This window comes from Teleopsis dalmanni, chromosome 2 (genome assembly GCF_002237135.1).
Source record: "Teleopsis dalmanni isolate 2A chromosome 2, ASM223713v2, whole genome shotgun sequence".
Lineage (NCBI taxonomy): Eukaryota > Metazoa > Arthropoda > Insecta > Diptera > Diopsidae > Teleopsis > Teleopsis dalmanni.
In genome coordinates, this window is record NC_051847.1 from 205,376,169 (window position 1) to 205,401,232 (window position 25,064).

At 28.8% G+C, this 25,064-nt stretch overlaps 1 protein-coding gene across 1 annotated transcript in view; it reads right to left on the minus strand.

The window, feature by feature from the left end:
- Nucleotides 1-25,064, minus strand: part of LOC119686222 (extracellular serine/threonine protein CG31145-like) — a 172,520-nt gene that overhangs the window by 24,878 nt on the left and 122,578 nt on the right. Inside the window, exons 7-8 of the mRNA XM_038100736.1 lie at nucleotides 17,418-17,723; nucleotides 2,369-2,493 (exon numbers count right to left, since the gene is read on the minus strand). Coding sequence (XP_037956664.1) covers nucleotides 2,369-2,493; nucleotides 17,418-17,723 — 431 coding nt within the window. The remainder of the gene's footprint in view (nucleotides 1-2,368; nucleotides 2,494-17,417; nucleotides 17,724-25,064) is intronic.

Consider the following 25,064-nt stretch of genomic DNA (forward strand, 5'->3'; position numbering starts at 1 on the left):
AATAATAAGTAAACAATTTTATTCTTCAGTCAATAGAAGAGAAAAAATAGACGAAAACGACAAAAAGTTAGTTTGGTGCTCTTCGTCTGCTTTATTATAGGATTAAACCTTGTTTTGTTACAACAATTGAATTGGATATATTTATGTGAAATTGTGACATATCAAATTATCATTTTCATGTTTCTGTAGAGCCAAACGTCTAGCATTCACGCCATCTCTTCAGCGGTCGATCGGGTAATCTCGCGAGTCGCGACTGTTGGTTTCTTTACCATTGCAATCTTGGCCAGGCGATAATTTTCCATTCTTAATTTGGTGTTAAGAGTACAAAAGTGTAACATAATTTTTTAATATACTTATTGAATTGTTTGTATAATTATTTAAACTTAGCAGAAGAGTGTTTTTAACTACCAGTATTAGGTCATTTTTTTTACTTGCATTCATTTTCTTGTGCTCTTTTGCTGTTTTGGATATATATTACTCAAGAATAAATCAGTCGAATGTGAACCTCTAAAGTGTGTTCTTTTTTTTCTTAGTTAAAGAAAATGTTTTTTTTTTACTCTCGATAGAATTGAAGAACAGGAAAAACTATTAAATTCAATAGTTTTCAAAAACGAATACATTTGTAAGATGCCTTTTTGTTAATTTAGATTACTGGTCTTTCTTTAATATTAAGCCATTTTTAAAAGAATTTGTTCGTATATATCTTTCTAGCGTATTAGGCAAATCTATCTAAGTTGCATTATTTGTAAACAAAAATTTTTATTGCGTCAAATGCCAAAATATACACATACATTTATGTTATTACATTTGAACATGCTTAAAGTATTTTTCGAAAAGAACATTAGACACTTACCTCGTACAATGCAAAGATAAACAGAACAACAAAACCACAAAGCACAACAATAAAATATCTTAACAGAAATTATAATTTGCAACAATGATTTGGTTATATGATCTGATATATATACACACATACACATATGTGTGAATATGTGTGAATAATAATACGCAGATGTTGTACTCGTATATATGTATGTATTTGTAAATAGTACATAAACAAATAACATTTTCGAACAGAGTTGAAGTTTTGAAAATTGCACTTGTATTAGTTTGGCATGCAAAATAGCTAACATCGGCACAGGCACGGGCTCGGGCACGGGCACGCACACACACACATCGAGGTACATGTAAATGTTGTTCGCATTTCCTTTACACAAATTGTTAGAAATTAACAATTTTTGTGTGTGCAAATGCAGAAAGTTTTGTGCCTTTCCAGTTAAAAAGTTTGCTTGCAATGGAAGATACTTGATACATTGTTATTTGTTGTTCTATTGCTGTTTTGAATTTCGTACTGTTGTTTTTTATTATCCTTGCAATTTGTTGCATACACTCATACACTGATACACTGATGCACTGAGACACTGACATACTTGCACACTGGTACGTGCTATATGTTTTTTGTTGCACTGTGCTTAGTTGTACTGTACGGAGAAAAGTTTAATTTTTGAATTTTTGAATTTTCTATTGCAATGCAGCAAATGCACATTGTAAATCTTCTGCGAAGGAAACAGCAGGGATGTGATAAAGCATCTAACAATATAATCAGTGCATAAAAGTTGAAAACGAAACTAGTAGTAGTTCCTTGCCAGAAAAGGTACATAATAATTGGGTAAATTGTATAATCAAAGAGTTTAAGTTGATGTTAAAGTTTGTGCACTGCAAGCAAAAAACATAAATTTGCTACAAGATATCAAAATTAAATAATAAACGCACTCCGGACATGCAGCAATTTGCATTTTGAACAGCAACAGCTTTGAATAAAAAAAAAAAAATCGTATCATAAGAAAGTACCAAACCAATTGAGATTCGTAATTTTATACAATTTAAAATGAATATAGTCAGGAATTATTGAATCATAAGAACCGTAAACGTTTTGCTTTGCTTTTAGAAATGATAGCAAATTAAATATGAACATTTTAGCAAAAAGTGAAAATTACAAGAATTTAAACCAAATGAGAATTTTAGTTTTTGCATTACACAAAATGAATTTGATTAAAAAAGAAGTTTCGAAAATGAAATCAGTTTTTAATAGTCATAATTTCAGATTATATACGCTAATATGAAAACAATACAAATTTTATAAAATTAATTTTTAATATTCATTGTTCCAGATCTTGGTACAACTTTGCTGCATTTATAAATGTTGTATATTCCCTAATAAAGTTTAAAATGTGGTTGCCATATTATTAATTTGATATATACATTAAAAGTTAATGTTCCAGTAAACTACTTTACGATACAATTTATTTATGAACTTCGTAAAGTAAACTTCGTTAAACTAAAATTTCATTTCTGGGTAAATACTCACCGACGTGTTGTATTGGCAACTTAATCATATCACGTATCACAGCATCCACAAAAGTGTCATTCTCACTATAAAGTTCCTTTTTGGAGATGCGCAACTGGAAACGTTCTAAATTGCTGGCATTTTTACTATAATGAAAAAAAAAATAAAATTTTAAAATGTTATATAATAGAAAATACAAAATCTTGTAAAATAATAAAACAAAATAATATAATTGAAGTGTGAAATATTAAATAAAAAAATATATAATAAAATTAAATTAAATAAAACAATTCCCTTGGGGAATTATGCAGATCTGAGGTCAATTATTGCTTAGTCTGATGAAGTGATAAACAATAAATAATAAATAAAATAAACAGTCAAGGCGTAAAGAGGGCTTTTAAAAATACCTCGAGTTAAGAAAGAGTAAAAGTGCTCAAGTGCACTGGCTTGAATAGCTTCAACATAATTAATTAAAATAAATTAATTAATTAAAATATAAAAATTACAAGAGCGTTTTATATACGTTTACTTTCGGAACCGCAATGGATAATCTTGTATGCTACTTGCTACTGCATGTATATAAGCTAGTTTTTTCATACATTTTTATAATTAAATTTGAATAGGAATAAAACTAAAAAAGAAAGTACTTTAAGTAACATTACTTTAAGTACGAACATAAAAATCTGGGTTATTGTATATAGCAGCACTTTTGATAAATATAGATATGCAATGTTATTCACATTTATTATATAACGAAACAAATATATTTTATAGGTGTAGCATATATATGGACTTTAATACATTTTACAATATAGTAGTGGATTGATCTACAGATGACATAGCAATAATAAGATTTATTAACAGAGCGAAAATAAGCGAAAGAAGAAAATAAAATTAAATATAATAAAATAAAGTAGAGTAAAAACAAAAGAATATTAGTAGAACTATCAGCTAACAGCACTTAAAACGACAAGCAGTAATAAATAAGGTAGCAAATGATAATTTCAAACCAATAAGCAGTGCAAACAATTGAGAAAGTTATTAAAAGTAGAAAGATAAAGTGTATGAAAATGAATTTATAGTAAAAAATTGACAGATATCTTAAGAATACTGTGAACAAAAAATGAAAAAATTGTATGTTTAAGTAGCAAAGTAGCTCAATATTTGGAATGACACGCACTCTCTCGGTCGCTCCACTCTGTAACTATAAACTTAACAACACCTCACAAACAGTCAAATACCAAATTTTGAAGATTAAAGTACTGCCGAATAGAAATATCTTGACCACTTAGTATACCAAAGATTGTTTACCAATGTTAGTATAGTATGGTATACCAAAGGTAGTATACAAAATAAGACTATTGTTGAAAGGACTTTAATATATGTACCGAGTGAGTAGATTTAGCATTGTACTAGTGAGGACAGCGATAAGTGCATTGTTGAGAATGCAATGTTGTTTAACGTAGTTACCTGCCTTGAAGGTTTAAGACCACAGTGTCTTAAAAGACAAACCCATTAAGATAATGCATCAACAAACGACTCTTTACAAATTCCAAGGAATTTTTACCGGCAGCCATTGAACTGATGTATTGGTAAAGAACGAGCCCTATCCAACTTCTGCTGATCTTTGGATCAGACCAACCGATGTGAATATGCAACTCCATGCCGCATGAAAGTATAATGCAATCATTCTTCCCATGTAAGTTTAGGTAATAACCACAGTTATTATGACAATGTCAATTATCAATTGGTTAGAAGAGAAGAAGAGCCTTTCCTCGGGAATATTCTAACCTCTTACCCGCAAGAGGAAACTGGATTGATCACAATGAGCTTTATAAAGTATTATTTTAAGAAGCTATCAACGGAACAAAATCTCCTAATAAATTTTATACTGTCATAAGTAACTTTAAATTTCTCTACTGAGTTGGATTTAACTTATATAAAATAATTTAATATAACAAAATATATTAAATTAAAAGAAAATAACTGAAGAAAAAAAATTAATTTATATAAATGAGCTCTTATATAGACGGGCATGTGAACTAAATTAGTTCGAACATTTATTTGAAAAGTAACTGCTAACGATAAGAGGGGACGGCAATTTTTTATTGGAAAGAAAAGTAACAAAATGCTGACAATTGATGTGTTGGAATACGTCAGACGAGCAACTTAAATGGCCAACAAATCGCTAGGAAAGTAATTTCATTTCTGGTTTACCTAATCGAGTTTCCTGTTTGATTTATCAAAGCGAAGGAGTTTCAAGCAAATTTTATTATGCACAATTTTTCATTTTATTTTTTATTTTGCTCCAGCATGCACTTTTCTTTCAAAATGCAGCAGGATGCCATTATGCAACTGTATAAGCGTTAAGAAGTATTACCACTTCCCTTCTTGCGCTTTCAACTAGCACATTTAGTTGTTAGTCCTGAACTGCACAATTTCTAAGAAGATTTTCCTCCTCAGTTTTTCCTTCGTTGAATTGTTGATGAGAATGTAGTATTGTTCGAGAACGGAAAATGTGTAAGTATGCCAACGCGAACGTCACTTTCCTGAAGATTTTTTTCCTTTTTTGGTTTCAGTTTTAAATATCTTTTTCTTGCTTTATTCTTATTTTATTGCTAATGTGCTTTTTAGTTTGATTGTTATTAAGGATTTGACATAGATAAGTTTTATGTTAGCAGTTTTTTCTTAAAACAAACGCACGTTCGAGCTATCGTGGCGTATGAGCAATGCAGAAGCTAATTTATAACAAATTTCTTTGTGTCATTATTTGATGTTGATTAGCTTTGACAATTAGTTGCTTTGAAAATGACAGATATTTTATCCACTGCAAATTAAGTAGAATTTTTTTTTTATAAAATATTTCTTAAGAACTTAATTATGCTGGTAAAAATTGAATAAAATTAAATTTTCATCGCAGAAGGATTATGAATTTTCAGAGATGATAAGGTCTTCTATTATAATGGTTACATATATAATTATATATGCATATAGAATTAATAACTATAAGTTGATAAGACACATTAAAATATAACTAACATAATTATCTCAAAGTTTAGAAGCACAAAAAAATTCAATTCCGAGAAATATGGAATATGTAAACTAAAAAGATGATGGATGCTTGATATACTACGCATTTTCATCTTAATTTTTTTGTTGCAGTCGGCGGAAAATATTTGTGGTAGTCTGCTATTTAAATGCATGGATCTCATTTTCCCCAGAAAGTTTGCCTATTTTGAAATCACAATTTTCGGAAGACGATAGCTGTTGTAATTAGAGTTAAAAAAGTTTCTGTCAAATTAATAAAACAAGCAAAGGTAGTCTATAAGCTACAATGTATACTACTGATAGGGAGCCACTTTCTGCGCTGTGACAGAGTAAATAGGAAGACAGATAAAGTTGACTGGTCTACCAGTTGCGATACCTGGTGGGAGTTTTTAACGCAGTTAAAAATGGTACACATTAGTTAAAATATGTCTATCTTTAACGAGTAATCGTTTACTCTAATATCAATAATGAAACTGTTAGTCGAATTTAGAGAGAATCAGATTTAAATAGAAAAAATGTTTTAGAGTGTTTAAAAAGCACATCCTGGCACTTCTTGATTTCATCACTATTGGTAATGTTTAACTTATACACATTTATATATATTCTATATATATATATATTCTTCTTCGAATATGTATTTGTACATAATCCTGGTGATTCTACATATAATTTAGCTACTTTAATTATTTAGAGTCTCTTTTTATATTTGTCTGATACATATCTTGCAAAAGATTAATAATCTTGCTGAATCTGTCACCCATAAGACTAGAGCTAGTGTTAGTAACATTTTCATTCTATTTCACTCTATAATTTTTCGGGCAAAAATGAATGAATGACATTTGTCTTTTACTTACTTACTCTTACTGTCTTACTTCGACCTTCAATTATAACTGTATTCTTCAAAAAGTGCTTCTAATCGATCAGCACTTGTTCATCATGGCCTGGTCGGTGTGAAGACTATATTTGATATCATCATTTCGTCAGTGTGAATCGTTTCTTCAGTGAGAAGACTATATTTGACAGGGAAAAGCAGTATTGGTGAGTTCATAAGTTCATTTCTATTTGTAGAGAAGCCTCTTTATTGACTTCCTGCATAAAAGAATATAGTTTAATTAGTCATTGAGAGAATGGCTTTTCATATATCGGTCCAAAGACAGCTATGTAGTATTTTTGTATACAACAATGGGTTTTTAAGAAGAAATTGGTACTGATCATCAAAAAACTTCAAATATTTTGATGATCCAGTAAGTTATGAGCTGAATAATTCTAATTTGAATGGTTTGAGTTTTACATTTCTCTTTCTGCAGCTTGTTTTATAGCATAGATGTCGTTTTTATTGACATGACTCAAACAAATGTAAAATCAGAATCATAGAGTGGGAAGTTCAAAATTTTTAAAATATTCAGTTTTATAGTAGAAATGTAAAAAATTTTTATTAGTACTAAACATTGATTGAGGTAACATGTAACTGAAGTAAGTAAAGTATAACACTAAGGAAACTAAGCGATATGGGCTGCTTTATTATCTTCAAACTGGTTATATATAATGCACAAGCTTTATGTTACCAGTCAACGATTAATAGAAGCTATTCAATCATATATAAACTACGAAGAGAAATGTTTTAGGCTTTATAAACTTGAAGAAGCTATCTTATCGAACTTCACAATAGAATATCATTAATTTAAAATACTTTATTGGTATTTATTTAGCTTTTAAGTTTAACAAAGTATGCAAATATTATACCTTATGCTCAAAAAGTATTCGGATATTGTTGTTTGTTAGGAGTAGTTATCCTAAGTAATAGACATTTTTCAAAAAATTTTTGTTATATTGGTACACCCTTTCTTGACATATCGTACAAATTTGAGCGCCATCTATCAATTAGTTTGTTTACAGTAGCTGTTAATGTGAGACTACCTCAAGTGCATTTAACGATTTTTACTATGGAAAATTCTTGTTGTACGCAATTTTTTGACCAAACACGGCACCATTGTCATCGCTCAGGCACCATATGCGCCAGATCTGGATCCGTACGACTTTTTACTGTTCCCGAAACTCAAATTGCTCCTTCGTGGTAAGCATTTTGAGTCGATTGAATCGGTAAAAGATAATTCGCTGAAGGAACTAAAAGCCATACCTTCACGGGCCTACGAAAAGTGTATGGAAGATTTGGTTAAGCATTGGCATATGTGTGTCGCTTCAGAAGGAACATATTTTGAAGGAGATTAAATAAATTTGGAATAAAATTTAAATTTGTATGTTTTATATACAAAATCCGAGTACTTTTTGAGCCTATTGATGTATAAGTTAGCATTGCTATAGATATGACTACTGGATTTCATAAATACTTTTAACCAACATTTGATAAAAATGCTACCAAATATTGAAGTCAATTTAACTATATCTTTTTTTAAAGGAGATAATGTGTTTATTAAAAATTTAGTTTATAAAAGCTTTCTTGTTTTTGTTATTATTATTGCGCTTAATTATTTTTATTTAATATTACAATTATTTTTTTTTCATATTTCCTTATATTTCTGTCAGCAGTAATATAAATAAACATAATCAGAAATTAAAATCTTATATTTTTCTAACCAAATCAAGGAAATTAATATAATTTCCTTAGATGTTGTATTTAGTCTCAAATGTTATTATCAGATTTTTTCCTGCTCTGGTTTTTTTTGATTAATTTCCTGCTAACATTTTTGTGTGTGAGAAAAGATACGAAATTTGTGTTTTCAGCATCAGCAAGGTTAAATGCTCTTAGAATGTTGAAATAAATTAAATTATAAATGCAATAAAATAATTTATTTTTGCGTTAAAATAAAAAATTTGTTCATTTATTTAAATGCTAAGAAATCACAGGATTTTTAGCATATAGTGGGAGTAAAAGTGGGAGTAGTGAAAGTCGCTGCAGTAAAAGTAGTAGAAAAATGAAGCTAATCCTAATTATGGAGTAAGTCTAAAAGTATTATTGTTACAAATAATGGACAGAGTAGTAGGGTTTCTTGAAAATTACTAATCGTATTTAATATCATTTCTGATTAAAGAGCGGATTTTATTTTGCGTACAATGCATATATGAACTTTTATTTACAAGTGAATAGAAGAACTAACATTAAAAGAAGATATAAAGCAAAGTCTACAATACGGTTGACTGTTCCAACAATTTCCGTAAACGAAAATTTAAATAATTACTTCTTGGTGACAATATGTACCCATACTTTAATCCAAAAAACTATTAAAGTACTTTAAATCAACCTTCTAGAGCAGATTTAAGGAAACGCTTAAAGAATCTATATTTCATGTAATTTTCATACAAATTGTAGGAATTTAGTAGAAATGTAGAAATATAAAAAAAATATGGTTTGCATTATTTTACAATACAAACTTTTGAAGCTTGACATCGGTGACATCTGTGTTTCTGCAATATTTTAAATTAAAACGATCATTGTACCTGACTCAAATGCTCGTTTCGTACTGAGTTTTATAATCGCTTCGCCTTGTATTAATTTGCAGTTCAGGACGTTTTTGCTATTTTTTATTTCTTTAGTTCTGATTACGTCCAACAAATTCGTTTTGTATGCAAGTAACCATGAACTAGAAAGAAAAATAAGGGAAAAATCACACGATTTCTTCGCATCTAATTTACGTGACTCAATTACAAAAGGATTTATTTTTCATATCCTTGTTATAAATTAGAAAAACGTTTGCGTTTCACTTTACTTTACTTTTAGACTGCATGGAAAAAGCAAGTACAAGAGCTACAATGTTTGAAGTGCAATGTAAGCTCTACAGTGTATTTGTCTTATAATTGGAATAATATATATACATTGTTAACTAAAGAGTAGTAGGGATAAAAAAAGTAAAAAAACTTTAAATTCAAAAAAAAAAAATTAGAAAAAATAAAAAACTAATTTCAATGTTAAACAAGTCACAGTCGCGAAATAAAAAAATCATTTCACATAAAAAATACAATTTTATTTTAATTGACAAAAATAATAATTGGATTTATCGAACACTTAATATAAATAATAAAAATGACTTTTTTTAAAATATGCACTTTAAATAATTATCTATGAAGGTATATCAGGTGTAGCTGCATTTATTTTATTCACGTCACTTTTATGGATTGGAATTCAAAAAAATTACTAGTGAGTAACTTAAACAGACTATAAAACATATCTTTCTTAGAATGAACAAACTAATGTTAAAATACTGTCTAATATTTCTAATCAACAGTTTTGATTTAAAAGTATTTAGAGTCAGAATCATAGTAACTGCACTGATAACGATGTTTAAACTTCATCATTTTGTAGTCCTATCAGAGGGCACATTCCGGAAAATATCAATCTCTTAGAGAAATCTCAACCAATACATAAACTGTAAAGACTTATGTAGGCCGTGATAGTTGATTTTATCAACTCATGCAAGGCTGTCTTAAACAGACTCTCTGTGCTGAGCAGAGAGAATATTGAATGTCGCACGCAATTTCTTAAAGAACGCTACTGGTAAATGTGATATCTCAAACTAATTGGCCACTCATAGATCAAGCATTCAATAAATGTGTTTTGTGAAATGAATGGTTAAATGTGTGAATGTAATTCCTTGAATTAAGCAACAGTAGATTTGTTTATATTAAAGATTGAACAATTTTCGCATATAACATATTTGAATATTATTCAAAGTATTGTCGTTAATTAAAATTCGAAGATTAGTTAAGACAACTAGGGTCACCACAATATATCATCTAAGTCACGATGCCACCATATCAATAATACCAGCACTCCCTATCAGTGAGGCCCTATGCTCCACTGGGAAAGAAGGACAGCAGTATGTAAATAAGTAACTCTCTGACAAGAACAAGTTACTAAGGAGAAATATAAAATATACACAACTAAAAGACCACAAATATAAAAATATATATCTAACATGATGAACTAATATTATTTATCTAATAATATATAGTACATGTATGTAAGAGAGTATAAAACAATAGCAGAGAGAGAGAGAGAGAGAGAGTGACGTCAGTAGCCATTAGTCAGTAGTCAGTTGCAGTAAGTAGTCGAATCTGAACAGTTAAAGTTGTCAGTTGAAGTTGTCAGTTGTAATCAGACGAAGTTGAACAGTTGAGGTCGTCGGTCAAGTGATTTTATATTTTGCATTTGTTAATTATGTTAATGCTATTGAAACACACTAATTATTAAACATTATTAATTACATAACTATAAATATTAATAAACTATAATATACATTCTTATATGTATAATAAGAGATCAGATAATAAACTAATCCACTGAACTCTTTACGTACTTCAATGTAAACAATTTCTCTGCTTTTTATACCCACAATTCTTATTCAATTATTCACTCTATGCACATTTATCTTCCAATTTATATTTCAAATTTTTTTAAGGCTTTTGCGAATCATAGTTAATATCTTATCCTGTTTTGAATCAAAGTCGTTTAAAGAGATTAAAATTAAACAGAAACATAGTCAAAAATGATAAATGCATTTAAAAACACAAATTAAAAATAGTATTTCATAAATGATTATTCTCTTATGCATTCTACTATAAATGTTAAATGTAAAATTCCAGAAAAATTTTACTTTCAAGAAATAAATTTAAGATAATTTTTTCTATAATTCTCTTTCTACTATTAAGAATACTCTACTTTTCTTTTAATTTTTTAATCAATGAAAGTGCTCATTAGTGGATTATAAGTTTTCTGCTTTGACTTTTTATTGCTAATTTTTAGTAAAGTTAAATATCGTAAGCCAATAATCCTTAAATGTGGTTGATCAACTTATTTTAGATTTTTATTTTTTTTTATTTTTAAATGGACTTTCTTTTACTTAAATAACTAAAAGAGAATGAAAAACAAAATGTTGGAATAAATGTGTAACTAGAAATGTATCTTTTCTATAAGAAAAATGAATGAATGTAATTAGAGTCAATTAAACATGGTGAGTCCGAAGGGTATTTATTAACTTTTCTGCAACTTTCCATTGCTTCATCAAGCTGTTTTATTTGCACGTAAGTGGGAATGTGGTAACAAGTAAAAGTTGACAAAACATATCCTGTGAGCATGAAAAGGTAGCATAGAAGTTAAAGGTCAGAGTACTCATTGAAGGTGATTTTATGTAAGGTTTAAAAGATAAAAAAGTGTCATTCTGTTTAATCCATATCAATTACGAGTATAATTGAGACAACTTGAAAAGTAAATATTGGTTGTGATAATATTGAAGGATGATACTCTATATTGAAGTTCCTTTTTTGAATTTTAAAGCTTAGATGCTAAATATACTTTTGTTTTTGTCTATAGATGGAAGTATTTTTAGATATGGGTGATATAATAATTAGTGTTTTATGTTAAAGAAAAACCAATTGCAACAGCCCCATTAAGCATAAATTTTTCTCCTTCTCCATTAACATTTTGTTAAAGATTGTTCATCAAAAAAAAGAAAAATATTAATTTTTACCCTAAAAGTATGCAATAAAAAGAATATTTTGCAAAAATAAATAAATAAAATTTTCAATATCTAAATTTTATTTATATTTAAAAAAGATATGATGTATTTGTTTGCTATTGTTAATTTATCTATTATTATTACTATAATATGCTATTATTGCTTAAGTGCAAAGAAAACAGAAGTTGCTTGATAAGAGATTTTGTTTTAAATACTATTTCTTATAAATTAATAAAAAATTTGTAATATTGCCAAAAGTCTTAAGTTTTGTATATTGCAAAAATATTTGTAATTCTGAGAAATTAAATCGTTCAAAATTGTTTTTAAGTATGTGCAACTGTCAGTAAATTTTTAGAAAACAAAATAAATAAACAAAAAATAAACAAAATAAATGGCTGCAAAAAAGCTGTGTAAAAGTTTTAATACCAAAAAGACAAGTTATTTTCTCTAATTTTGAAAAGGAAAAGCGCTGCCACGTAAAATAGCAAGGATGAAGACTAAAAAAGTATGTAACCACAAAACCCACAATAAAATATCTTTCCAGTCCGTCCAGTTGAAAATGAAAATGAAGAGCTTCTTGTTATCCGTTGTTGAATAGAGAAATGTCAGTAAAATTTAAAGTCAACAGCTGATGTTCCACAAGTGCACAATGAAATCCAAGGAGATTCAATGAAAGGCTGACTTAAAGTTATACTCAAGAAACTTGGAAAAAATGCCAACATTTTCATAACAATAGAGGAAAGTTTATGCATTAAATTTCTACAAAAACTTGCATAAAAACTTAATCATTTAGACCAAAAATTAGTGGAAAATTTAAATATTTTTGCAAATATAATTGCGCTACAATGGGCAGAGGGGAAGTAAAAAGTTTTATATAAATATTGTGTGTTTATCTTTAAAAATTATACCACATAAGCTTCGAAGGTGTTCATAAAATATAGAGCTAGACCACTTCGGTACCCTTAAAATAGTATACAAACCTCTTTATTAATATCTATATAAAATTTTATGAACCAAAAAAAAAATATTATTATCAACAATAACCTATAAAATGTCTGAAGTTTGTAATCAGCTTAAGTTTTGCATAATTTCGAAAGTCAAACAACTTCATCAATTTAATTCAATTCAAATTTAATATCAAACAATGCGAAACAATGAGAACAAATGAGCATCAGCTGACAACTTAAATGTCAGTCATCTTGTTTTAGTACTCAAAGACTGTCGAACTTATTGAAATGTTGTCAATTTAGTTACTTAAAGATTTGAATATTTAAATTTTTTTCTTCATTGAAATTAGTTTTACTTCATTGCCTTCGAACAATGAATTTTCAGTTGCGTCCCTTTTATCTTGGGTCTTCATGTAAATCTTTGTAACTGACATAAAACCTTTTCATGTTGACAGCCAAATTAAACTTTAAGTTAAATTTATTCTACTTAAAAAATTTTGCAAACAATAAATCAATATTTACTGACATTTATTAAATATTTAAAATCAATAAATTCTAGAAGCGATTGTGTACTTATGAACTCATGCTTCAATAGATGACACATCAAGAACAATTGTGAATTTTTTTTTTTTTGAATTCATTTTTATAAATTTAAGTAATTTAATCTCACATATATTGCATTTAAATTAATTTTTCCTATTAAAAATTTATTGTGTAGCTTTTTATATAACATTATGTTATAAATACTTTTGACAGGGAATAAGTTTTAAAAATTTGTGTATTTTGTTGTAATGGTGGCCGTGTGCTTGCCGGAAAAGGATTACTGTAGGAAATGCAACATAATCGGAAAAGGAATAATTTCTCATTATTTTTGGCTGAATGTTCAGCATTAACAAGGATATAGTCGAAAGAGTTTCTTTCGACTCAGTATCATAACATAAAAGAAACAATAAATAAGCGAATTTCATTATAATTATTATATTGCAAAATTGTACACAGCCGAGTACTTCTCCAAATCTAACATTTTCTTTAATATTATAGTATTGAATCTCAATACAGATTTTTAGTACTTTAATTGAAATGAAATACTCACATAAGTGCTTTCTTGTTTTGTATAACATTGCCACAAAAACTCTCAGCACCTATTTTGAGGTCTTGTTTTCTTCCATACAAAACTCACAACTTTTATGAGACTAAGTTGTCAATTTCGTAAGGTTATAGTTCAAGCTACAATTTGGGATATTTGAACTGCTTTGTATTTTACATCAAATGGCATGATCCAACCAATATAATTGCTCCATTACATAGTTGCAGTGACTCATCTTCAGCGACTAAAGACAGCCTTCTGTCTAATATAGCCCGCAATAATTTATGCTTTAATATAACAAGAACCCTCACAAGAAACCCCTGTAGATAAAATAAAACCCTCCAGTTGAATTTATATAGTTCAATAAATTTTTTGTTTTGACTATTGAGCAGTCGGACAAACTGTCATGAAAGAACTTTCTTGTAAAAATCTGTGTTTTCTAAAATCGAATGTTAGGCAATCATAGAGGAAATGTCTTCCAAACACAAAATAAATGATTCTATGTTATGTTCTATGTTAAATCATAACATTTCCCAAATTTAGTTTGTAATTGTTGTTTTTTAGTTTTAATAACTAATATGAAAATAAATAAATTTATTATTTAATTTTAATATTTTTTTATATTCGAATTTTTCAAAAATTATGTGTCAATAATTGTACTGCAACCTGTGATATTTGTGGGAAACGGCTAGTCAATCATTTATAAATACTTTATAAATGTATTAAGTAAAGAGTTTTTAGAAAGTTAGAAGATACTTCATAAATTTTCATCAAAAGCTTAGTAATTATATTAATGCACTCGATGAAAACTGCACAACATTTTAAGAAGATTTATTTAATATATTCAAATGATACTAGATACTAAATAAAGCTATAAGATTAAAAAAAATATATTCCTGTAAAGGGAATATTTTCTCTATCATTTTGAAATATCATTTTATGTCGTTTAAAAACAACAATTTTGAAAAATATTTAAAGAAAATTTTTTGTACTTTAAAAAATTCTAGATAAAAAATTTCATATCAGAGCTAAACTTGATTCAATTTATGATGAATATTTTATAGCTCATTTATTATTCCGAGTACAAATCATTTTACTGGTGTGTTCATATAAATCTAGACGTGCGTGTGTGCTCATATCGTCATATCCACATATCCTCATGACAACATTGAACTCGTAAAGCATTCGAACAGAAATGTGTGTACAATATTCAATAATATTGCTGCATATGATTTTCATATACGATTTTTGCGCACACATAAGTTTATGTATCTGGCATGCATTTAAGCCACTTGTGTATCTGTGCCACGCCAATCTAGCGTAAATTTTTGTTAAAATCATTTCACAATTTTCTGTTTACCTCCGGCAACTCCGTGCCAGGACAGCTCGAGATGTACAACAAGCGCAGGCACAAATGCATGCAAGTGTATTCGCTTGTAAACCGAATTGAGCTGAGTGAAAACTATTGTTCACTGCATGCCTTCTACCCCATTGATCAGAGAGTTGTTATCTGCTCCTGCACCTGTTATGCGATACTTGAGATACAAAATGTATTATCCTTCTTGTTTAAAGGAAATTGATTTTTACATTTATTCAGCTACCGTAACAATTGTTACGGCTCTTCCAGCTGTAATGATTATATTGTATCACAAGCAATCGACATTTCCATAGCCGACTGCTATAGTGCGAAGGATATTTCTAGTTTTTATTTCATTTTGATTTATTTAAGTATCTTTATTTATGTGAAGTTTTTAAGCGATAAATAAAGTTTTATGCGATATTCTTGCCTTTGTCGATACTTTCTTGAAATTGATTCATTAGAGTTTTTCTATTCGCTAGGGGTTGCGAATGATGAATCAGTCTCAGAGCATAAGGTGTATGCGTATGTTGTCGAATTTGATAGTGGTTTTTGTAGGTTTAAATGGATTCAAGTAATTCTACTAAAGCGTATAGTGTTATTAATAAAAAAATAAAAACTTTAAATAAAAAATGCATAAAATTATTTATATATTAATATTAAATAAATGCTATGCTTTTTATATATACATATACGTAATAACTTATTGTTGGTGATATTGAAATCACTTCAAAAAGCAAAGTCCAAACAAAAATGTTTGTACCTTCGCATCCTAGTGTTCTCTGCCAAGATATGACTGACTCATTGGTATACCTAGAACCGACTAAAACTCGTCTGCGTTTTTAAATAACTATTGCTACGCTAGTTTGTCTTGTACAATCGTAAAGTTCAATACTATATATTCTCTCTTATTGTAAAACATAATGCAAGCATTTAACGCTACACTATACTCTTTCAACTGATGGTTGGGTCATTAAAGCTCCAAGAATTTGATAACTTCAACCTTAATTCCTGTGAACCAATATTATTATTTGGAATTCTAAGAGTATGCGCTATACAACTGCATTTGCATTCCTAAATAACTATTTTAGTTTTAATTTGGCTAGTACCAGCTCAAGTATAAGATACTTTCTGATACCATCTCTGAATTTTTGACAGGATTGTACCGATTATCTTCCTTGTTTATTTGTTTATTTAAAATATGACATATTGAGGTGTCATAATTTCTAGTTCTAATAAAACCAGCCTCTAGTCTCATTGGTTCTGAAAAGAACATCTTTCACTACTCAGCTTTTATTTAGTTTAATGCTATCGAGATATATTATGGATTGAAAACATCTAGTTTTTCGCTTTCACAAGAAAAGGATGGAAAAAATGCAACCCCATTTTAATTTGGACACTAGAGCAACTAAGATAAAGTGGATGTATGCCATCATTGTAATTTCATAATTAGGTAAATGGAGTCCATGAACACTGGATCTTGTCATATATGCTTATTTTATCTAGGACATAAATAAGCAATGGAACAGATAAGATGGATCCTTGTCATACATCAAACTTAAAAGTGAATGGGTATTTTTATAATAAGTTTTTGAAAGAGTAATAGTGAAAAATTTATTTATTTTTGTTTTGATTAACAAACGGTATTTCTGAAGGTGTTTTTCCATATTGTTTCAAATGGAAGCCATAATTTAATGGTTAAAAAGATCTACTTTAAGTAATTATTCGTAATTCATTTTAATGGTTTTGCTAGTAGAGTGAGAACTGTCTTAAGTGTAAAGCTATAATTGTCCATTAAAGAGAGTTGCCTTACTAAAAAGAGTTCAATTATTTAAAATAATGATAAAAAGACAATCGTTTTATGAAAATTATTCACCCAATAGTTGAGTGCCCTCAACAGGACTGTCAATTAAAATGGTTTCCACCTTTTTTTTTGAAACTAGACTAATTTTATTTCGTAGGAAATACACAAAAATGTTATTTCGATTTTAATTTCATTTCAAATGATCTAATCAAACCACAGCATGTCAGTGCTATTCGACTCATGGTCTTAAAATATGTAATGCAATTAAACTCCCTTAATTTTCGACAAAAGTCCAATGTTCAAGCAAATAATTTCAAATCAATGAACGTAGCTATCAATCTATTAACAGTGGCTTACCCTGGTTTCATGTTCATAATTTCACCTAACGTTGGATTGGCTTCATCGTCATCAAAATTACTATCCACAATGACGTGCGTGTATTGCTGACCAACCACATCAAGCAGTATTCTCGACAAGTCATCAAAGCGATCATGCGGTGTGGGCTTCTTTGTAGTGAGGAAATTTTGTCTCGCATCAGGTGCAGTCTCCTTTGAATTGATGGGCATACCAACACTTTGACTACCAGCACTGCCACCTGCAGCGCTGCCAGGACGTGCCTGCGTTGTGGCCGGTGTAGATGCTTCTTTCGAACCAGATGAATTGCTGTTAAATGAAACGTAAAAATAGAAAAAAAATTAGCAAGGCTAATATAGGCAGCAACAAACAGTTTCAATAAACTGCAAAAAGAGTTTCGAACTTAAACTTTTATTAAAAGTTTACAGTAAATAATTACACTTAAGTTTGTAATGTTGCAAGGATTGCTCCATGGCAACATTCCATTTAGCAGCAAAAGTTTGCAACTTTTGTTATCTTATATTAGAGATTACAAGATTTTTAATTAATTTATGCGCTCAGGTGTATAGTTTTCAAGTGCGGATATTTGCATTTTTATTTTTTTTTTTCATCGTAATTTGCATTTTACTCTCCTCTAACGACAAAACTCTAAAATTTTAAGATATTAAAACTATTTTAATTTTTTCGAAGGGCTTAATAAAGTTTTAAGTAAATAAGTATTTAAGTATAAATTGCTATATTTAGGCATACAATTAGGTTCTTGAAGTAAATTGGACTTGTTAAAGTGTTTGATGTAGCAAGTTACTTAATTTTATTATTAACTTTATTTTCAAAATCTATTTAACTAGAAACAGGACTTCCGCAATTACTTGTGCTACTTCAAGGATGACGAGATGATGAGTTTTTAATTAAATTTTGTTAAAGTGATTTATCTGATTTCTAATAGACTTAATATATTAAGATATAAATAGTTCAAAATATCAGGTTATATTGAGAAATAGTGCAGTTTTGTGTCACACTTTTTGCCAAAGTTTAATTAAACTCTCGAATATCCTAGGATGTGATTTAATAATTTACAAAAATTTAAGCAACATTGATTAAAAGTTAGTTTAAATTGATTCAATAATATGCCTTGCTATATATATGTATTATATATTTTCCTTACAAAAGATATTAAGTACATATATGTAATATATATTTGCAATATACAAATATTAGAAATATTAGAAATTGCATTAGCAATGTGTTCGACTAATTTTAAGGCAATTACTTTCGGATTTTTGTTAACTTCTTTTAAAACCAAGCTGACATCCCTACGTATGAGTATCCTTGGGCGACCACTGCGAGGTTTATTTTCAGGAGAACCAGTATTTTTATAATTTCTTATTATCGTCTGAACTGTTGATCGAGTCAAATTTACTAATTTTGATACTTTTACCATAAGGTTTTTTTTCATTTCTATGCTTAATAACCAGATTTCGCATATCACTTGAAATTCTTTTCGTGGACCCATCGTGTCAATTAAATACCACTCTCAAAGCACAACTAAGTGCATTATATAAATGTATGACTCATGCCACAAGCATGAAATATGAAAAACGGTACTTTTCCGTTTAACATTTATATTTCTGTCGACTATATCTAAAAATCAATGAAGTGTATGTAGACTTTTGTCAATGATTTTTTTAGGTTTTTTTCGAATAACTTTGTTAATTTATATTGATGAATGGATTTTCTTTTGTTTATTATTATTAAAAAACAGTTCTAAACAAAACTGTATCATTACTTTTTTCTATTATGTCCTTGGATTTACGAGCTAGCAAAAATGGGGGGTGTATGTAGAGTTTTGTCGCTGACTGTATATTCGTTTGTTTAAAGAATTACTTAAAATAAAAAATAATAATAAATTTATTATAAATTTATATATTATCTCTTTTAAACGTAAATATCAATAAATCTCATCATTGTTTATAATTGCTTACATGATTAAAAATTTTAATAACAATGGTTAATAAAAGGAATACATTCCCCAACAAAAAAATTTATTTAATTTTTTTTTTGCCAAATAATAGCATGTAAAATAGAATTAGAAATATAATATAGTAAAACTCGATGTTCCCACTACCCAAGGGCACCGCGACTGTACTTTGCATTTTGTCTTTATCTTAGACGCAGATAAAACCGCTCGCTCTGTTACTCTCATAAAGTAGCAAAGCCAGATACCCTCACAAAGAATGTAACTATAAGTCTTATCTCCTTTCAGTGATTTTGTAGCCCATCCCCAGTAAAATAATTAAACGCACGCAATAAATAATTTGCAGTGATACTACATACCTTAATCATTCGTGTCCTAACCAAGCATTCATGAGGTATACAAACGCTTTAGTAAAGTCGAAAAGACACTACAGTTGACGTGAGGTCTGACATATCTTTCAATGATATGAATGTAAAAAAAAACAGATTTTTTTTGCTATTAACGGAATTACCACTGGAGGGATTACGAATATATAAATATATTGGACATCAAATTTGACTACTGGCAAAATATGGAATATCAATTTGAAATAGTTCGGGGGAGTTCGTGGGTATCTTTTTTTAACCCCCGAACTCAAAAGTATACTCGAGAGGTAATGGTTTTTAATGACAAATGAGATGAGGTTGAAATCACAAGGTAAGCTCAAAACCTAAACCAAAAAGACCGTAACTAAATTCGAAACTACGGTAGCACAAGTGTATAAAAGCAAAAGAGATTAATTTATTAGGCATGGATTAAATATTGAAGATTAAATAATTCCAAACTTCTATGGTTAGTACAACTGTCCCATCAATCAATGCTTAACCTTCTTGATAGTTCATATTAACTAATAAATTATTATGCTAAAAATTTTCCATATATTGGTTAAGGGAAAACAGTATGTTAATCTGATAAAGTGAATAAATGTTTATGTAAATGTTTACTTTCCGACCATCTAAAATATATTCGGGTAGTATTATGTTATCATTTAATCCAACTTGTGGGATATTGATATTATATACCGATTTCATTTGCATATTTTCAAGTTTGAACCTGTCCTTCACATCTCATACGTTAACTTTATTGCAGTTGCTGACATTTTACAAGCTGTAAAACTTCATTTTTAATTATTTCAAACAACCGATTTCCGTTGTTGAGAAGTTTCTGTAAAGGACAAACTTTTAATTAAGTACCTTTGAAGCGAACAAACCATAATTAAGGCCATTGTACTAGTAATATTAGTGAAATTTCGCATTTTAGTGCGATGAATTGGATCTGCGAATATGGGTACAGTGCAGCCAACAACGTGGCATTGTTGTCATTTCGGAAAAGTTTTTGTTACTTATTTGCAAAAATGTAGGAAAAAAGGATATTCTCGCAAATTCCGAATTTCGAGTCAAAAATGTTGACTTAATTATAAATGTAATGAGCCTCGTAAAATGGTTGCATTTTGCAGGTTAGTTTATGTGCATTTTGCGGTTTGTCATTCTTTCTTTTTTTTTGTGGTTTGGTTTGGTGAACTCTTGATTAAGGACCGAACAATTCCAATTAATAACTTTTTGTATTAAAAGAACTATTTTGTATTCAGTTGGAGTAGGGAAAATGATTTTAAACAAATAACTAAATTCAACATTGAGTTGAGTTATAACCCAAAATTTGTTATCGATTAATTTCAACACAAAAATATTGGGCAATAATTACTAAAATTATTTAGTTCAGAGTAAAAAGTAGAATTCCAGATGAACGATTAGTTAGAAAAGATTCAATTATAAGTAAAATTTTTCAATTTACATATATATGGTAATATTTAGAGTTAATACATGCTAAGAAAAAACTAAGAAAAATACTTTTAACAAAAAAAAAATATTTTTTAAATCTTGATATCATTCTTAAAATTGTTAGTGTTACATTTCAGTTTTTGATATATTCTCTTTAGTCAGTTTTAGTTCCCTAACTACTAGCATCTCTTTATGTCATTAAGATCATCCTAAACCTTTCCATTTTGACTTATTGTTTAGCTGCTTCAATTCGGCTTCTTCCTGTATCTTGATTTATATGGGTTTCCGAAAAGAATATGTATTAGGTTTGAATAAGGACATAAGGAGTGTGGAATAAAGTCACTAATTTCATATACAAATTGCAAAATAACGAATTTCAACAAAATATGTTGCTATTTCTGCAATTTGTTATATTTTATTTAATATATATCTCAATGAAAGACAAAACAAAATAAAGAAGCTTGACAGTAGTCTCCCAAATGTCTGGGTCCTAGCTTCAGCGGTATTTAACTCACAACCTTTTCATACTCTTACGCAAATTTAATTATGTAAATGTTGTGTCAGTTGCAAATCAACACAATCTAATTGAAAACTTAGAGTCACTACTCTAGTTAGATCTGTCAGAGTCCTCTGATATACATGATTCTGCAGAAGAGAGCGACTGAAATCAAGCTTCTCAAAACTGCAGTGTGTTGATTCCACCTTAATCAAAGGGAACTAAATAGAACATTGCAAATAAGTTTGGTGTTGTGGACGCACATAATCCAAATATTTAGGAAAATACTATGTCTTTAACCCATATGAATAAAAAACATATCAACTAAAAACCTGGACTTTATAATGCTCTTAAGCCAATGTTTTAACATTCCTTGGGATTTAATATGTAAATCAATGCGCTGCTATACGTGACATGATAACACTATCAAGTACAGTAACTCTGCAGACTACCAATATGTTCCTAAAACTATCAATTATTTGTATTCTTTGAAAACATTTAATGGAATAAGTGTTTAACATATATACACTGTTGGCCTGAAGTGCAATTATGTTATTTAATAAGTGAAACTGAATTGTCTTTGTTTATAAATATAAACCGAATTTATTGTTAATGAAGTTTATTAAAAAAGCCTATTTTATTCAATAACTGTAAATAAAAAATTTCAAATCAAAAATAACTCGAAAAACTTGTAATGTAATGTCATTTCATGGTTTATGGGTTTGGCTAAAGCCTTTATGCACTACAATCAGCTTGATCCATTAAGTCGAAGAACTTAAAAATAAATTTATTTTAATCAACTTAATGAAAATATAATAAAAAAAAATCGGCTTCAATACGATTTAGAGGACTCAAAAATTAATTTTATTTTAAAATTTGCAGCACCTACATTACTGCAATATATGGCTTTGATCTGAAATTCCATAAGTCAGAGTGTAGACTAATGACGGGTATTTGGCACTACTCGAAATAACTGTATGATTGGTCAAAAACATTCAGTTAATTGAAATAAAATTATTGTGTATATTTTTTTATTTACTCCTTTCTATATAAAATCTAGTTTAATCGTTACATTTGTTAAACTGAATTAAATTGATTTCAATTTTATTTTTTTTATTCATTTTTTGTCACTCCAAATTATAGGTTTAGCTGAGGTGTCATTACACTGTCAAATCTGTCGAAGCAATAATTTTTCATCTATTGAGCACGCCATAAACATTTTCTTATGATTTATTAATTAAATAAAATGTGTTAAATAAAATAATATTAAAAAAAATTTAATTAATAAAATTATGGTCTTGATGTCGTTATTATAAGTGTAAATGTTGTCCCCACAAAACCGAATTAGTTAACAAAATAATTCATAGCTTGACACCTGCATTTACTGGGAGAAAGACGTTTCGGGAAGTGCAATAACTTACTCTATTCCAAGTGTTTTTGTTAATTTTAATATAACTTTTAATCACTCTTCATAACGCATTTTATGTGTAATAAATAAACATTTTACGAGCCATAAATATTTTAAAAGAAATATAGTTACACATAAATTTATGAACTTTTCTATACGTAGGTATATAATATAATATTTATTAAAGTTAACCTGTCCGAAGTTCGTAAACTAACTCTATATACTCTTCCATAGCTGCGTAAGTAACCCATAAGCCAAAAGTCTTTGCACATTTTTAATACCTTCGGTTTTTGCAGTCTTACGACTCATATGTAAATTCAGTTTTAATAGACGTCATGTGGACGCAAGACCATAAGTGTTCATATTTATGTCTTTCTATAATAAAGTGAACTACGTTTTTTCCAAAATATTAAATATTTCAAGCTACGAAGTTGCATAATTTTGAGTTTTGACTTTAACAATGAAGTCATATGAGCAAAAAGTCACTATTAGGAAAGCTTGAACTTAATGCTTGGCTCATACTTGAAGAGCGCAAAGAGTTTTCTCTTATCAAATACTTTCCGGTACTTATAACGTTTTGATATGTTATTACACAACTTCCGGAACCGCATTCAAGCAAAATAAAAACTAAAGTGAAACGTTTCCAAGTAGTTGCAGTAGCGTTCCACGTCAATATGCAAAGTTTAATGCTTAAGTTCCTGTTGATGCCACAAAAGCAGTACACAAATACGAAGAGCATTAAAATTTAAAAAGGGTTCATATATTGTGTCGCCATATAAAATACTCAGAACTTTTCAGGCAGGCATACAGGCAGGCAGTCAGGCAGGCTATCAGGAAAGTAGGAAAGCAGGAAGTAGGAAGGTAGACCGTCATAAGTTTTTATTGCGTTGCTCGACCGTTTAGTTTGCGAATAAAAATATGAATATTATAGTTTATGGCTTATGCATTTCTCAATTGCAATCTGCTACTTAATTGAATTACAACTTTCTGCCGCAGAAACTTACACACAAAAGACACAGAACTTTTTGCCAACTTTAGCCACACTTTTATGTGTGCTGGCGTTTCTTCGGTCTTGACTTAAGGTTTAAGCGTTAAATAAATATGGGAATAAATTAAAACACTGACCAATGCAGTTTCAAGGAATATTAAAATTGCCAACGGGTATACTAAATAACGTAGCTTTTAACCTAGTTTCGTTGTGAAGTTAATAAAGTTTATTCTCAGCACAATTGCTATGGGCCAAAACCACCAAGCATTAATATTGTGGAACTCAATTGGCAAGAAGAGGATTTGAAATGAATCCAAAGCGTAAGTTGTAATTTTCAATTATGCATTAATTATTGCACTTCTAATTAAAAGTTATCACTTTAGTTTGAGTGAGTAAATCAAATACAAGATTCATATATGTAACATTTAAAAGTGATTTATAAAGTATTAAGAGAAATAGGCACACTCAATGATGGACTGAAGTTATGTTACACACCTTGATTTGATAGCTATATTAACACAATAATAAGATATATAAAAAAATTATAAGTAATTTACTTTACAAACAAAAGTTAAGAATGTTATGTTCTTTGACTAGAAATTAATTTTAACTTAAAATTAGAAAAGATTGAGGAAATTTTCAAATCCCAAAGAAATTTTTAATCAAGAGATTTCTGCTGTTGGCCATATACATATATCTGTTTCGCATATCGAAAAATATTCATCATCAGGCAAATATTTATGTGAAGAAATCAATTGATTTCATTTTCCGTTTATATTTATTGCACTGTAATTGTCAAGGATTCAACTCTGTCACACAAAAGTCAACCCACACTTCAATTGCCTTATTTAAATTAAGAGTTTTATCAACTTTTATTGTTTATTCATAAACAAGTATTGTATTTATTGTTTTATTAATTAGAACTAATGCATAATCTGCAATAAGAAAATGTAGTCATAAATCAAT